Source organism: Lipotes vexillifer, unplaced genomic scaffold, assembly GCF_000442215.2.
Source record: "Lipotes vexillifer unplaced genomic scaffold, Lipotes_vexillifer_v1.1 scaffold422, whole genome shotgun sequence".
In the NCBI taxonomy this organism is placed as follows: Eukaryota; Metazoa; Chordata; class Mammalia; order Artiodactyla; family Lipotidae; genus Lipotes; species Lipotes vexillifer.
Genome location: NW_006779087.1, coordinates 2,505,379 through 2,521,557, shown reverse-complemented (window position 1 = coordinate 2,521,557; position 16,179 = coordinate 2,505,379). Strand labels below are relative to the sequence as shown.

The 16,179-nt window shown below is 46.6% G+C and overlaps 2 protein-coding genes across 2 annotated transcripts in view; both read right to left on the bottom strand.

Moving 5' to 3' along the window:
- SLC4A8 (solute carrier family 4 member 8) overlaps positions 1 to 6,844 on the bottom strand; it is a 79,265-nt gene extending 72,421 nt beyond the window's left edge. The window contains exon 1 of the mRNA XM_007452325.1: positions 6,632 to 6,844. Coding sequence (XP_007452387.1) covers positions 6,632 to 6,676 — 45 coding nt within the window. The 5' untranslated portion in view covers positions 6,677 to 6,844. The remainder of the gene's footprint in view (positions 1 to 6,631) is intronic.
- Positions 6,800 to 16,179, bottom strand: part of LOC103085409 (ankyrin repeat and FYVE domain-containing protein 1-like) — a 32,631-nt gene continuing 23,251 nt past the window's right edge. The window contains 1 exon segment of the mRNA XM_082930943.1: positions 6,800 to 6,924. Coding sequence (XP_082787069.1) covers positions 6,800 to 6,924 — 125 coding nt within the window.

Sequence of the window (16,179 nt, the reverse complement as noted above, 5' to 3'; positions counted from 1 at the left end):
TTTTTTTTGCGGTACGCGGGCCTCTCACTGCTGTGGCCTGTTCCATTGCGGAGCACAGGCTCCAGACGCGCAGGCTCAGCGGCCATGGCTCACAGGCCCAGCCGCTCCGCGGCATGTGGGATCTTCCCGGACCGGGGCACGAACCCGTGTCCCCTTCATCGGCAGGCGGACTCTCAACCACTGTACCACCAGGGAAGCCCCCCTCAGTGACTTTTTTATTGAACCCCACTTGGAGTCACTCCTGTTCCATACAACTTACTACCTAGCACATCGTGGTTTGCAGAATAATGGCCCCCAAAGGACTTGCACATCGTAATCCCTGGAACCTACGAATACGTTACCTTACACGGCAATGGGGAATTAAGGTTGCAGATGGAAACAGGGTTGCTAATCAGTGGACCTTAAAATAAGGACATTATCTGGATTATCCAGTGGGATCAATGTAATCACAAGGATCCCTAAAAGTGGAAGAGGAAGGCAGAAGAGTGCAGCTGGAGAACGAGGTTTGATGACAAAAGCAGGATCTGAGAGATGCTGTGTTGCTGGTTTTGACTGTGGAGGAAGGGAACTGTAAGCCAAGGAATGCAGGCAGCCTCACGAAGCTGAAGAAGGAAACAGATTCTCCCCTAGAAGCTCCAGAAAGAAACAGCCCCGTGCTCGCTTCGGCAGCACATATACTAAAATTGGAACGATACAGAGAAGATTAGCATGGCCCCTGCGCAAGGATGACACGCAAATTCGTGAAGCGTTCCATATTTTTGCGTACTGCAAAAAAAAAAAAAAAAGAAAGAAAAAAAAAAAGAAACAGCCCCGTCCGACACGCTGATTTTAGCACAGTGAGACTTGTGCTGAACGTCTTCGAAGAGTTCCATATTTTTTGGTACACAAAAAAAAAAAAAAAAGAAAGAAAAAAAAAAAGAAACAGCCCCGTCCGACACGCTGATTTTAGCACAGTGAGACTTGTGCTGAACGTCTGAACTACAGAACTGTAAGGTAATCAATCTGTGTTGCTTTAAGCCAGTAAATTTGTGGTCATTTGTTAGGGCAGCAATAGACACTAATACATACATTAATGGCTTTCTAACTAGCAAAACCAGAGTAAACTTGTTACTACCTTACAGGAAACAACCAACCTCTCCATTATCTCAGATTTGCTGCTGTTACCTAGCAGCAGATTTAGAACTCATTGCTTTTCTGTGTCCTGATTACCACTGTGGCAGGCTTAACTGAGAGCCCTGTCTACCCTGCCAAGCCAAACCATGAGCTAAGACAATTATCTACAAGTTCAGAAGGCAGTAAATTTGCAAACTGAATTGTCCCCCCAGCCTGCCTCAACTCTCTGCTTGGCAGGAAAGTCCACACCTCTCCTACTGAAGCTCCCCAGTAGAGCTGGTGATGCCAGATAAAGAGAATGCTCACATGTTCCCCAATTCCCACACAGGAAAGGAACACCTAGTGCGTGGGGAGGGGCTGGAGGTGGATGGATTGTACATTGCAAGGCAGTAACAGGAGAAGCTGCTATGGCTGATACTTTTGTTCAGTAACATTCAGCAAATACATACTGACTGCTTCCCATGAACTGACTATGACCCTCAGAAAAGTTATCCGCTCTCTACAGAGCCATTCATTCGCTCAGCAAATATTTATTGAGCACAAACACGTGCCAGGGCCGCTGAGCACTAGCCTCCGAGAGTTTTTCAGGTCTACTTTAAAACATAAAGTGTGACTCTCTTCCCATCCGCCAAGCTTCCCAGTTATCAGCCATTCACCAGGACTTGTTATTCTGAAGATTTCTTCAAAATTTCCCGTTCTGAGCCGGCCTGATTCACATAAAAGCCTTGGTAATTGCCCAAATTCACTTGCTCCCCTCTCCGCCACTTGCACCCTCTCTGAACCTCCCTGCACTTCCCAGCACCACTTGGCTCAAGTGCTTCTGGTTTCAACCTCTCCAAGCTTCTCTTCCAAAAATTCTTTCTGCTCAGTTCTGAAAGTGCTGATCGGGAGAATTTTGAAGCTACAAGTTGTCCCTAGTTCCAGTCCAAACTAGGAGCTCTCCCTCAAGCTTTCTGATCTCCTTCCACTCTTACTATCCCTTTTAAGAGCTCACCGACTCCTAAAATTGCAATAACCACCTCCAGAGATCTCATCAAAATTCAATAATGCAGGGCTTCCCCGGTGGCGCAGTGGTTGAGAGTCCGCCTGCCGATGCAGGGGACGTGGGTTCGTGCCCCGGTCTGGGAAGATCCCACATGCCGCGGAGCGGCTGGGCCCGTGAGCCATGGCCTCTGAGCCTGCGCGTCCGTAGCCTGTGCTCCGCAACGGGAGAGGCCACAACAGTGAGAGGCCCGCGTAGCGCAAAAAACAAAAAAAAATTCAATAATGCAGGCCTTTGTTAACTCATCCTAAACTCCACCAACAGCCGCCTAGCTGGCCTCCTTCATTCCAGCTCTTCCCACTCTAATACTTCCTTTGTACACCTTGCCACACGTATCTTCCCAAACACGTTTAAGTGCTCATTTTTAATCAGTCACCGGTCCAGGTGTCAGAGACACAAGCCACGGTAATGTACAGTGATTAAGGACACTTCTTTAGAGACGGCCAGCTCTGCCACTTCTTAGAAGTTACTTAACCACTCTACATCTTGGTTTCCTCATTTGAAAAATAAGCATAATAAGGGCATGTAAGTTTCAGGGTTATTGAGAGAATTAAAGGAGACAATGCATGGAAAGCACTTGGCAGCGTACCTGGCACATGGCAAGCTCTCGGTACAAGTAAACTTACATAACCAACAACATGAAAGGGAGCTGGCAGGTTAGCAGCAGAGATGAGCATGTACATTCCACAAGTAAGGGATGGAAGAAGTTATAGCACGTGGTGGTGGTTGTGAGCAAAAAACAGTGAGTGATAAATTCTGAAGATGACGTGGAGCCAGACGTTAAAGATTCAAATGGAATATTCTAGTTGGAGAAGAGGGGAAAAGTTTTCCAGGTAGAATACCTGAGCAAAGGCACAGCAGCAGAGAAAGGAGAGCTTCTGTGTAATAAAGCAATGGCCATCTGAGGCTCTGGGCTGATACTGACAAGACCAGGAGCGCCTTAAAGAGAAGTACATTGACTTTGGACACAAGAGAGTCGTTCATTCACTCAGCAACTGAGCACAGATTTTATACCAGGCACTGTGCAGATGACAAGATTTTCAACCCGGTCCCTGCCCTCATGAAGCTTCTATTTGAAAAGACAGTAATCAAGAAATCAAAACAAGAACACTCCAGATAAGTTATACATACTATTAAGAAAAGAAAGCAGAATCATATGAATGAGATTAACTCATGAGTTAATGAGTCGAGGCCAAGGAAAGCCACCCTGAGGAGGGGGCATCTGAGTTGAGTCACAAGAAGGCCCAGGTGGAAGAATGTCCACAGGAATGACAAGAACAACGCTGTTGAGGCGTGAAGGAGCTGGTCATATTGAAGGAACGGAAAGATAGCCAGTGCAGGGTTGCGTGGTGAGAGAGTGGAGGAGAGATCGTCAGGGAGGGTGGGCAAGGCCCTGGTCACAATGAAGCTTGGTAGGCCACAAAAGAGAGTTTGGATTTTATTCTAAAGTGCACTGGGAAGCCACTGAAGGGTTTCCAGATAGGATATGACATCTGATTTGTGTTTTTAAAAGTTCTCTCTGGGGGACCTGCCTGGTGGCGCAGTGGTTAAGAATCTACCTGCCAGTGCAGGGGACATGGGTCCGACCCCTGGTCCGGGAAGATCCCACATGCCGTAGAGCAACTAAGCCCATGTGCCACAACCACTGAGCCTGCGCTCGAGAGCCCGCGAACCACAACTACTGAGCCCACGCACCTAGAGCCCGTGCTCCACAACAAGAGAAGCCACCCCAATGAGAAGCCCGCGCACTGCAAGGAAGAGCAGTCCCTGCTCACCGCAACTAGAGAAAGCCTGCAGGCAGCAATGACGACTCAACGCAACCAAAAATTAATTAATTAATTAAAAAAAGAAAAAAAACCTCTCTCTGGGACTTCCCTGGTGGCGCAATGGTTAAGAATCCGCCTGCCAATGTAGGGGACACGGGTTCAACCCCTGGTCTGTGAAGATCCCACATGCCGTGAAGCAACTAAGCCCTTGTGCCACAACTAACGAGCCTGCGCTCTAGAGCCCGTGAGCCACAACTACTGAAGCCTGCATGCTCTAGGGCTTGCATGCCACAACTACTGAGCCCACGTGCTGCAACTATGGAAGCCCGTGCACCTAGAGCCCATGCCCCGCAACAAGAGAAGCCACCGCAGTGAGAAGCCCACGCACTGCAACAACGAGTAGCCCCCGCTCGCTGCAAGTAGAGAAAGCCTGCACGCAGCAACGAAGACCCAACACAGCCAAAAAAAAAAAAAAAAAAAAAACTCTCCCTGGCTGCCATGGGGCAAGTGGACTGTAGAAGGAAGAGCAGAAGGAAACTGTCAGGAGCCAGCACAGTAGTCCAAACCAGAGAAAACAGCCTAGACTTAGGTCATTTAGATGTGATGCCTGGAATCTCAGTTTACACCAACTTACACAGTCTGCTCACTTTGAAACGCCCACTCCCTTCCACACAGCTCAGTTGGCACATAGGAGGCTTAGTTGGTAATTTTCAATCGATTGACTGTGTCTCCCCCAAGTCACCCCCATTTCCTTTCCTCCTTCTACCCTTGTTTCTTTTCCACCCTATATCTCAAGTACCCATTTGCCCATCACCTGACTCAGCCTTTACGAGGTCCTGCTGTTTCCACTCTATTCTTTGCTCTCTCGTCACCCCACTGCCCACAAAAGTTTCATGAACTAGATATAAAAGAGATAATTATTTTCTGTCCTATCCCAGAAGCACTCAGGAATTACCGTTTTCACAGAGCACTAACAGAAGCCTGGGGGTTATTATGATCTTGACAATACAACTGGAACACATTCTGCATGTTAAGGACACTGTCTCCTCACATTCGTTCCAGCCTGTTCTCCCCGCTGCAGCCAGAGAAATCTTTCAGGAGGAGAATGTAATCATGATCTCATTAGCTCTCATTCTCTCTCTGGCTCCTCTCTCTTTCTCTCTCTCTCTGTATGTTATGACCCCAGAGTACATCTCACACCATTCCCCTCATTGCTCCCTATGGCTCCATCCACAATGGCCTTCTTTCAGGTCTTCTAACCAGATGTGCCTCCTCTGCTGTTCTTTGTCTCCAAAGCCCTTGGATCTCCCTCTTCCCTCAGTTGACACTTATTCTTTAGATCTTTGCCCAAATTTTCTTCCTTAGCAAAATCTGTGATCTGAGACCAAAGCTGGAACCATTGTGATATACACTCACAGCACTGCATATCTTCCTTTCTAAGCACGCATCACAGTTTATAAATAATACATTTATTTGTGTGACTGATTAAAATGGTTATTCACACACACACATACACACACACACACAGACACACTCAATGGGATCATCTAGTAGTAAACTATTACCAGGAAGAAGAGGAGAGAGTCAGTGATACCCATTTTGCTACAAACTCAAGTTTTCTCTGCCTCTTTACAGAAACCATCCTGACGTCAACATGGCCCTTGTTTCAAGACCTGTCATCCTTCTGAGAAGGTCCATCATTCTCTTCACAGCCCTCCACTTCAGACTTGACCTCCCTTCGACACCTCTTACCAGAGCAGTAACCACATCGTCATGTGATGGGCACAGGAAAGTGGGGAGTGAGAATTCAATGAGCTCCCACTCCTATACTGGTTGCCACACAATAAACATCATTTTACAGAGCTCTTTCACAAACAGCACCTCATTTCATCCTCAAAATCACCCTGTGAGGTAAGCAAAGCCGATATTATCATTCCCATTTTGCTAGATGGGGAAACTGTGGTTCAAAGAGGCAAGTGACTTACTCAAGGTCACAAAGCCTGTGAGAGGCAGATGTAGGATTTGAACCTACAGTCTCTGACCCCTAGTCCAATGCTTTACCTTACATTAGCCACCCCAACAGTTGGGTTATCAGCTACTGAAACCTAGTTTCCTCATCCCTTTAAATAAACACCTGTTCCTGACCCCTTAATACTTCCCCAGCCCATTTCCACTTCCCTATCCAGAACTTGACAGCTGGCTGTGCAACGGGATGGAGGGAGTCATAAAGCTGACCACACTGACAAGGTTTAGGGTTTGGTCTCAGCCTCAAGTCTTTTCCAGCTCTTCCTCTGAGCCAGTGAGGAACCAGAAACCCCCTGAAAGAAAAACACAAAGAGGAGACATGCCTCACCAGAACAAGGTCCCTGGCTACCCTTTCTCCCACGTTCCAGCAGGACACGGCAAGGCCAGAAGCCAGCCTCCTTCCCAGCAAGGAGGATCCGAGGAGAACAGAGGTCACCGGCCGCGGGCCGTCAGGGCTCCTCAGCCGGCCACGCAAAGGATGCGGCTCCCCCTTTTGGCCCAAGGTCACCCATTCGCAGCCCGGGCCCGATCCCCGACCGCCCGGAGCGCCCCCTGGTGTCCCGAGCTGGCCTCCCCTCGCCCTCAGGGAGTGGCCTGCGGAGCCCCGACTCGGGGGCAGAGAAAGGAGGGTGGGCAGAGGATGAGGAGGCTGAGCCCCGGGGAGGGGCGGGAGGCGGGGCCCTACCTGATAGCTGAGGACGCCGTCCGGCTCGTTACTCCCGGCCCGCATGGCGGAGCCCAACTAGGTCTCGCCCGCGGGCTCCAGGCTGAACGTCAGCAGTCCAAGCACTCTGGTCGGGTTTGAGGAGATCGCCCGAGCGGCGACCCCTACCCTGGAGCCAACAGTCAACCATCAACCGCCGCCGCCTCCTCCATAGCCGCCGGCCCGCGAGGCCTCGCCGCAGCCAATCAACGCGCGGCCTGTGCGGCCAATCAGGGCGCGGAGCACCGGAGGCCGCTGTCCGGCGGTACCCTGGACTACCAGGAGGAGGAGGAGGGAGCCGGGAGAGCCAACCGCTCCGGGGCCCGGTTGCCATGGAAACCGCCTCCCTCCCTTCAGGGCCCTCTGGGTTTGAAGGTCCTTCCGACTGCTTGCTAGAGATTGAAAATTTCGTGGTTCTATTTGTGGATGCACCTGACCCTTGAAAACTGAGAAAGTATCGGTTTTGTCTATCGTGATTTTGTTCCTTGGGTGTTGATTTTTAAATTCTGGGGAACCATCCCTTGGGGTTGCAGAAGGAAGGAACTGAAGGTGAGGGGGAAGGGCCTTCTAAAATTACTTGTTAATCCTCGAGCTAGTGGCCAGTTTAGAGAGTATTAATGAGAAGCAGGCAGGCAGTGATCCGATCCCCTCCATGGACTCACTGCAGTTTAGGTCTGCTCCCTGGGTCTCAGGTTGGCAGTACCAGCACAGAGTTGAGCTAAGGATGATTGTTGAAATAATTCCACAGAAATGCTTCCAGCTTTTCTGAGAAATGATCTAAAGCAAATTATTTAACAACAGAAGAACTACTGATCTAAGGCAAGGTTAGAAACCCATGAGTAACACATTCAGTTTGATTTGGGTTTAAAAGAAAAGAGAGGCTGGCCATAATCCAGCCAATCCTCTGTCCCCAAGAGGAGGAAAGGGGTTTTTGCTTTATGTCCACTATCAGACTGTAGGTGAGTCCACATTATTAAAGGAAAAAGAACAGTTGCAAATCATCCTCAGCCTCCAAAGAAGCTACACTTGGGGAAAATAGTATGGTTGGTCCATGTTAAAGTTTCAACCCCTGCATTACCACTCCTTGTGTTGGCCCTAAAATCTGAAACAAGGTTGTGCTTCAGTGTCCCTGAGGCAGAACCATGTTTCTGGTCTCTGGTTTAAGACCTTGGTCCTGTTTCTTAGTGTTCATTGCCATAGTCTCTTCCCTAATTCATCACTTTACTAATCCTGTCCCTTGAATCTGGAATTCACCCCCATTTTTGCCCATCGAAATCTTAATCATTCTTCAAAGTTAGTCTCAAAGGCTACCTCTTCCAAGAAACCTCAACTCTCCCCAACACCCCTAGGAGATGTTATCACTCCCTCCTCTGAATCTTCATAGCACCTCATAACTTTCTTATAGCAGTTACCATGCTGTGGTTAAGTACTTTCATTAAATGTTGACTTTAGCTTACTACAATATTGTAAGTTTTTGAAACTTACTATAATATTGTAAGTTTTTGAAATAAGTTAGCTTACTATAATATTGTAAGTTTTTGCAAAATTATTTTTCTTATGCCCTTCTGTATACTTCACAGAGCCTCAAAAGAATGCTGGGCACATAGAACACAGCTATAAATATGTAAGTTATACAAGTTGTATAAATATATATACATAATTTATAAATACATAAGTGAATATATGTGCTTTTAATTCAGTCTAACCAAAAACATATTGAACACCTACTAAGGACAAGCCCAAATGGCACTGAAGATGCAGAGAAATCTAAAATAAAATACAAGGAGTTCCCTGGTGGCACAGTGGTTGATAGTCTGCCTGCCAATGCAGGGGACACGGGTCCGAACCCTGATCCAGGAGGATCCCACATGCCGCAGAGCAACTAGGCCCGTGAGCCACAACTACTGAGCCTGTGCTCTGGAGCCCACGAGCCACAACTACTGAGCCCAAGTGCCACAAGTATTGAAGCCCACACACCTAGAGCCCGTGCTCCGAAGCAAGAGAGGCCACCACAATGAGAGGCCTGCGCGCTGCAGCAAAGAGTGGCCCCTGCTCGTCGCAGCTAGAGAAAGCCCGCGCGCATCAGCGAAGACCCAACACAGCCAAAAATAAATAAATAAAAATTAATTAATTAATTAAAAATAAAATAAAATACATATCTCCGAAGGGCTTACAGTCTAATCAGGGAAATAGTATATATGTTAATATGATGACAAGATGATAGAACATAAAACAAGAGCCATATGAGTAATATAAACAACAAAGTTTATAAAAATTCAGAAAAGAAAATGATCTTTATGACTTGGGACACTTTAGGAACATGACACAGAGGACATGGGTTTGGGCTAAATCTGAAAACAATCAAGCCAAGGTAAGGAGAGCAAGCATCTCAATTCTTGGGCAAAGATTTAACAATAGGAATGCACATGACCCATTCAGGCTAGCCACGACTTGGACCAAAGCAGAAAGTTATAGAGAAGAGCAGTAGGAAGTAAAAATTGTGGTAAAGAAAAACTATGACCAAATTATAGAGAGCCAGCTAATTAGTTCAGACTTTCTTTTCTCTCATGTGGTAGAAAGTAGGACACTGCTGAAAATTTTAAAGAACACTTCCATGCACCAGGCCCAGGGTTTAAATGCACTGTGTCATTTAATATTCCTAACTCTCCATTATTTCTCCATTTCACTGTTAAGAAAACTGAGGCTGAGAAGTTTAGCAGCTTTCTCAAGGTTAAGCAGTCATGAAGCTTGGATTTGATCATTTATTAATTCAGAACATATTTACTGAGAATCTGTGTATTCAGCATTGAGTGTTAGGGAAACAGCAATAAAACAAACAGGGTCTTGATCTCTTGAGCCTTACAGTCTAGTGGGGAGACAGCAAACAAGTAAAAAGACAAGACAGGGGCTTCCCAAGTGGCGCAGTGGTTGAGAGTCTGCCTGCTAATGCAGGGGACACGGGTTCGAGCCCTGGTCTGGGAGGATCCCACATACCGCGGAGCGGCTGGGCTCGTGAGCCATGGCTGCTGAGCCTGCGTGTCCGGAGCCTGTGCTCCGCAACGGGAGAGGCCACGGCAGTGAGAGGCCCACGTACTGCAAAATAAAATAAAATAAAAAATAAAAGACAAGACAATTACAGGTTATAAGAGCTGCTGTGAAGTAAATTGCAAAGTTATGTGATAGAGTAATGGGCATGGGGGTGGGGAGAGCTACGTTAGATGGGGTGGTTAGGGGGGCTTCTCTGAGGAGGTGAGGAGAGTCTCATCTGATGAGATGAGTCAAGGATGAATCTGTCTGATTCTAGAGTTCTTGGCCACAATGCAACACTGTCCTATATAAATGGTACCATTGCTGAAATCTGCCACCGGGGGCAAGATGGGTTAGAGGGGGAAACGTGAGGCAGGGGGTCATTTATACGGACTCTGGTAACGTGGTAATTCAGGAGGGGCCAAGGATGGCAACCAAAGGGAAGATGTGTCCTCCATTCCCCACTCCCTAGAAAGCCAGCTCCCATGGTGCTCTCATGAGAGTGGGCATGAGTGGTCAGGGCAGGGAGAATGAGGAGCTAGAGGATTCCTGGGAGCTCTAGTGGGTCTGATTTTCCTCCAGTTCAAATGTAGAAAAAGTCAGAGCCTCTGGCCCTTGACTCAGGGTCAAGAGCCCCATCTTCTGGTCTGTTGTGCAAATTACAAAAGGAACTAGGTTGCCCTGAGGCAGCTGCTCTCTGGAGCGCTGCAGATAGGCTCTCCCCTCCCAGGGCTGTTTTGGTCTCTCCTTCCCAAAGGAGGCTAGCTCACTTGGCTCCAGGCTCCAGGTTCTAGGCTCCCAGCCACTACTGCTCCCTACACTGCTTGGAAAAGTGCAGATACGCTGCTCTCAGCCTGTCCAGCAAAGAGGCGTGGGAGGAGCTAGAAGGAGGATTTTCAGCCAAGGACACCACCTCACAGTGATTATTCTTCTAAAGAAAGCAGAAAAAACAGCAAAACAGAACTCAGAAACTTCTGAGAGCTGCACAGAATTCTTGGCCTAGAAGGAATCATAAAATGGACAGGAAAATGCAAAATATGGGTAAAGACAGAGACCACACACACACACACACACACACACACACACACACACACACACACACACACACACACACACACACACACACACACACACACACAAGCAAGGAGGCTTGCAGCAACTCTATGAGGTAGGTTCTATCATCCCATTTTACAGATGAGAACACTGAAGACTGAGGCTTAGAGATGTAAGTTGCCCCAGTTCACGCAGCAAGCACAGTTAATAAATGGAGACGCTGAGCTCTCAGCTCAGATGTATCTGATTGCAGAGTGCACATGCTTAACCACCTACTGCCTCCCATGGTGCTGCCTGGGCTTTTGTCCTTCCCTAACTTTTGTAGCCTCCCACCCTCTCTTTGTGGCTTCCAAATGTGACTATCCTTCCAACTTTGTCTCTAGATCCTTCCTTCTCTAGTACCAGTGTTCTTAGACTTTGGTGGGGAGAGGTTAGGTCTTGAACCCCCGGGGACATGGTAAAATCTGTGGGACTCTCTTTTCAGGTAAGTAAAAAAAGCCCCAAATTTTCCACTAGGCACCTTACCTATATTATTATTATTTTTTTAATTTATGGGGAACAAGAGCCCAGTTTTTTTATTGGATCATTTCTTGCATTTGAAGTACTCCTTGATGACATCCTTGGCCTGAGACTCTTTGCTGTAGTCCTTAACCACCACACAATTGCAACCAACCACTTTACAGGGTTTTCCCTCTCTGTCAGTTTTACAGAGGCCTACCCATTCCCCTAGTTTCTTGTTGTCATCAACCTTAATCAGGTTGATCTGGTGCTCAGCACAAAGGGCCTCCATGGGAGGCCCGCGTACCACGGAAAAAAAAAAAAAAAAAAGAGCCGCCAGGGCAGAGGTTCTAGTCTTTTCTTACCGTTAGGGAGCTCCCAATTCCCAGCTGCAACTTATACCTGATTTGCTTTCTCCTGCTTCCTCTTATACATCTACACCCAAGGAAATGTTGGAGGAAAAGACGTCAGGATCCGAGGAAAGACTTAATTAGGGCTTGCTGTGCAGTTGTCTGGGAGCATTTCCTGTGAAGGGAGTGGGGAGGGGGAGAGAGACACTATTCTTTGTCAAGCTGAAAAGGTATGCAGGTGCATGATATGCCTTCAGCTCTTACCAAGTCACAGAATATCTAGAGACTGCGGAATACGATTTTCTTTGTTCACAGCACGCTGCCATCCTGGGACACCACACATCATAGGGTAGAACAATGAAGCGCCACAAAAACTGACTCTTGACTGGGAAAATCACTCTCCCTCCATTTGTCATCATCATCCTAGAAACTGCCTATACTGGGGACTTCCCTGGAGGTCCAGTGCAGGGTGCTTTCATAGCCATGAGCCCAGGTTCAATCCCTGGTCAGGTAACTAAGATCCTGAAAGTCGCACAGCCAAAAAAAAAAAAGAAAAGAAAAAAAGAAGAATAAAAGAAATTTCCTATACTGTACTCATTTACACCTTGCTCCAGACTAAAGTAAGGTTCTGGTAGACGAAACCCACGTAAACTGGCAGAAACCTACATTCTGCTTTCTCTGGAATCACAGTTGAGATATTTGGACAGAGGCAGAAGGAAAGGACTTATAGAGGGATCAGAACAAAACAGAAAAGCAGGCCTTGAAGAAAAAAACTTTGGGATTGCCAGATCCACATAGGAAGGAAGTCATTCAGGAATTTAGGAGAAGCAGGTGTTAACCAAGGACCACTTGCCAAGTCCTTGATATCAGATTTGAACACATTTGTATTCATTAAATACATGTATCTTATCCGTTTCTAACCAAACCTAGCCCTGCTTAGAAATCAAGCCTGTTTACAGTGGTTTCATTCCATATCTTATCTTCTTGGGGATAAGACCTCTTGAGCTTGTTATGCTAAGTAGGGAAGTTCTTATTTCACTTGTAGCCAATAGACCTAGTATATCCTTAAGGTGGCTGCAAATTCAATAGCCCACATCTGTATAATTGTATATGCTCAGTGTTTTTATCACCTTATCTCATTTCTCTCCGACGGGTCTGTAAGTGTACACAGAACACTCCACAGACTAGAAAGCTGAAATGTGCCTAAAATAGGGACTTGCCCAAGCCAGTTAGTAGCAGAGCTGTGTCAAGAACTACTCAGGCTTTCCACTTCATTGTGTGGATTCCTGGAAATATAATTCCATTCAGCCGTTTCCTGCATAAAGTTGAATTGCCTTCAATTGAACAGTGAATTGTGAATCTCCTTTAGAATTGACATGGACTCTCCATAGCAGAAACCAAGGGCTTCCCCTCTGTTACCCTTTCCCATCAGATTACAGCTTCATATAATTTCCACTTTGGAAAGCTTGTCAGTGATACCCATTCATTAGTTTACTGAACAAACTCTCATGAAGTTCTGAAAATAACTATTACTGCCTCTTGTCTCTAGAAACATATTATCTGACATAGATATAAATTCAACCCGACCTACTTCACTCGCATTGAAACACCCCTTGAGGCCTTTTATTTTGCAGTTAAGAAAAAAGAAAAGAGACCTATTCAGCATTTGGGCTGGGGCAAAAGGGACTAGACATAGAATTTGAATGTATCTCATGGTTTTACCTTTTTCTACCTCTAATCTTCAACCAGATTGAAAAGGCCAGCCTCCTTTTTAAAGAAGGTAGAGTTTCTCTGGTCCTTTCTTATACAATATAAGAAAGAAAGAGTATTTGCTAGATTTACCACAAACAACGAGGACTATGAGATGGTCAGTCAATGAATAGCAGAGAAAAAAAATCCAGCCTTGAAGCAGACATAGAAACACTCAGCTTTGTTTGGGGTGGGCAAAATGAACAAGGGCCATTACAATTTGTTTTTTGTTTTGTTTTGTTTTGAATATTTATTTATTTATTTTATTTTTGGCTGCATCGGGTCTTAGCTGCGGCATGTGGAATCTTTGTTGCGGCACGCAGGCTCTTTTCCTTGCGGCATGCGGGCTTTTCGTTGCAGCGTGCAGGCTTCTCTCTAGTTGTGGCAAGCAGGCTCAGTAGTTGCGGTGCTCAGGCTCCAGAGCACGTGGATTCTGTAGTTGTGGCACATGGGCTCTGTAGTTGCGGCACACGGGCTCTAGTTGTGGCTCGAGTGCTCAGGAGTTGCGTTGCACGGGCTTAGTCACCCCGCAGCATGTGGGATCTTAGTGCCCTGACCAGGGATCAAACCTGCGTCCCCTGCATTGGAAGGTGGATTCTTAACCACTGGACTGCCAGGAAAGTCCCAACAATTTGATTATAATCTAGATATCTGTTGGCATCTCTCCAGAACTTCTTGTCCCTGTTCTCTGAGAATTGTTGGAAGGGACATAAAAGTCCTATATTCCAACACCATATACAAAAATAAACTCAAAATGGATGAAAGACCTAAATGTAAGACCGGATACTATAAAACTCCTAGAGGAAAACATAGGCAGAACACTCTTTGACATAAACCGCAGCTATATTTTTTTGATCCACCTCCTAGAGCAATGGAGATAAAAGCAAAAATAAACAAATGGGACCTAATTAAACTTAAAAGCTTTTGCACAACAATGGAAACCATAAACAAAACGAAAAGACAACCTACGGAATGGGACAAAATACTTGCAAAAAAATGCGGCCAACAAGGGATTAATTTCCAAAATATACAAACAGCTCATATATCTCAATATCAAAAAAAAACCAAACAACCCAATCAAAAATTGGGCAGAAGACTTAAATAGACATTTCTCCAAAGGAGACAGGCCAACAGGCGTGTGAAAAATGCTCAATACTGCTAATTATTGGAGGAATGCAAATCAAAACTACAGTAAGGTATCACCTCACAGGGGTCAGAATGGCCATCATCTAAATGTCTACAAATAATAAATGCTGGCAAGGGTGTGGAGAAAAGGGAAACTTCCTACACTGTTGGTGGGAATGTACAATAAATTAGTGCAGCCACTGTGGAAAACAGTGTGGAGTTTCCTTAAAATAAAAATAAAGTTACCATATGATCCAACAATCTCACTCCTGGACATATATCCAGAAAAGATGAAAACTCTAATTCGAAAAGATACACGCACCCAGTGTTCATAGCAGCAAAAAAACGTAAACACTGTGTTCCCGGGCTGTCACCCCTGAGCTGCACTTCAGAGCCCTGGGAGCTGCCAGACTTTCCTTACCATCTGCAAGCTCTGCCGTGTGTCTGAGAGATGCTGCTATGGGTTAAATTATGCCTCCATCCAACCAACAGCAACAAAAAGATATGTTGAAGTCCTAACCCCCAGGACCTCAGAATGTGACTTTATTTGGAAATAGGTGATCACTGCAGGTTGAATTAATTAAGATGAGGTTACACTGGAGTAGAGGAGGTACCTAATCCAATATGACTGGTGTCCTTATAAAGTGACAGCCATGTGAAGACACGGAGAGACACAGGGAGAACACCACGTGAAGATGGAGGATTGGAGCGATGTGTCTCCAGTCCAGGGAATGACAAAGATGGATGGCAAACCACCAGAAGCTAGGAAGAGTCAAGGAAGGGTCCCCCTACCGGTTTTAGAGGGAGCATGACCCTGCAGATTTCTCCAGAATTGTAAGACGATAAATTTCTGTTTTAAGCCACCCAGTTTGTGGTACTTTGTCATAGCAGTCATAAGAAACAAATACAGACGTCTACAATTAGAATCTGTGCACTCCACACCCCTAGGGCAGGAGGCTGCTTACCTGCTGGAAGTGGCCTAGTGGAAAAACCAAAAGAGTTTTAAACAGGGAATTCTGACCGGTCCAGCCAGGAGTGCAAGAATGACACACTCTCAGGGCAAGACATCGCTGCAGCACCCTCGTCCTTTCACATGCCTCCAACTTTGCCCTGAGGACCAGCTGGCTGGGGCTGTCTCCTCCTCGTTAACTTTGGCCCCCTTCTGCAACAAGCCCACCTACCCCGCAACCCTCTAGCTCTGCTGCTACTCAACACTAGTGACCACAGGGATGCTGGGGAGAGAATGAAGCCTCAGAGGGCCCCAGGCTAAGCTTCTGGATCTGCTCTGGCAGGCCAAGGGACCTAGAGCACTAAATCCTGGGGACAAGCTGGGGTATGTTATTTGCACTCCAAATTCTGGGGGCCACCCACGTCACACATATGCCCCTCCCTCTATTTGTGTCTCCCCAACTTGCCCCCCTGGCAAACTTCTCCTCATTCTTCACAAACCAGGTCACCTCGCCTCTTCCTCCAGCAGGGAAGTTAATCATTCCCTCCTTTGTGCCATCCTGGACCTCCTGCGCACGTCCCTCTATTACAGTACGGCTCTTATCTCATTCTAGAAGGTTTGTGCAGTAGACTGATATCTCCTCACAGATAGGGACTGAGTTTTCATCTCTGATCCCCTAGTGCCTACCACTGCACCCCACGCCAGCGATGCTTTATAGCTTCCACGGAGCTTCCACGTGCATCAACCATTCCAACTGTGGGTAGAATGTTAGGACGTCC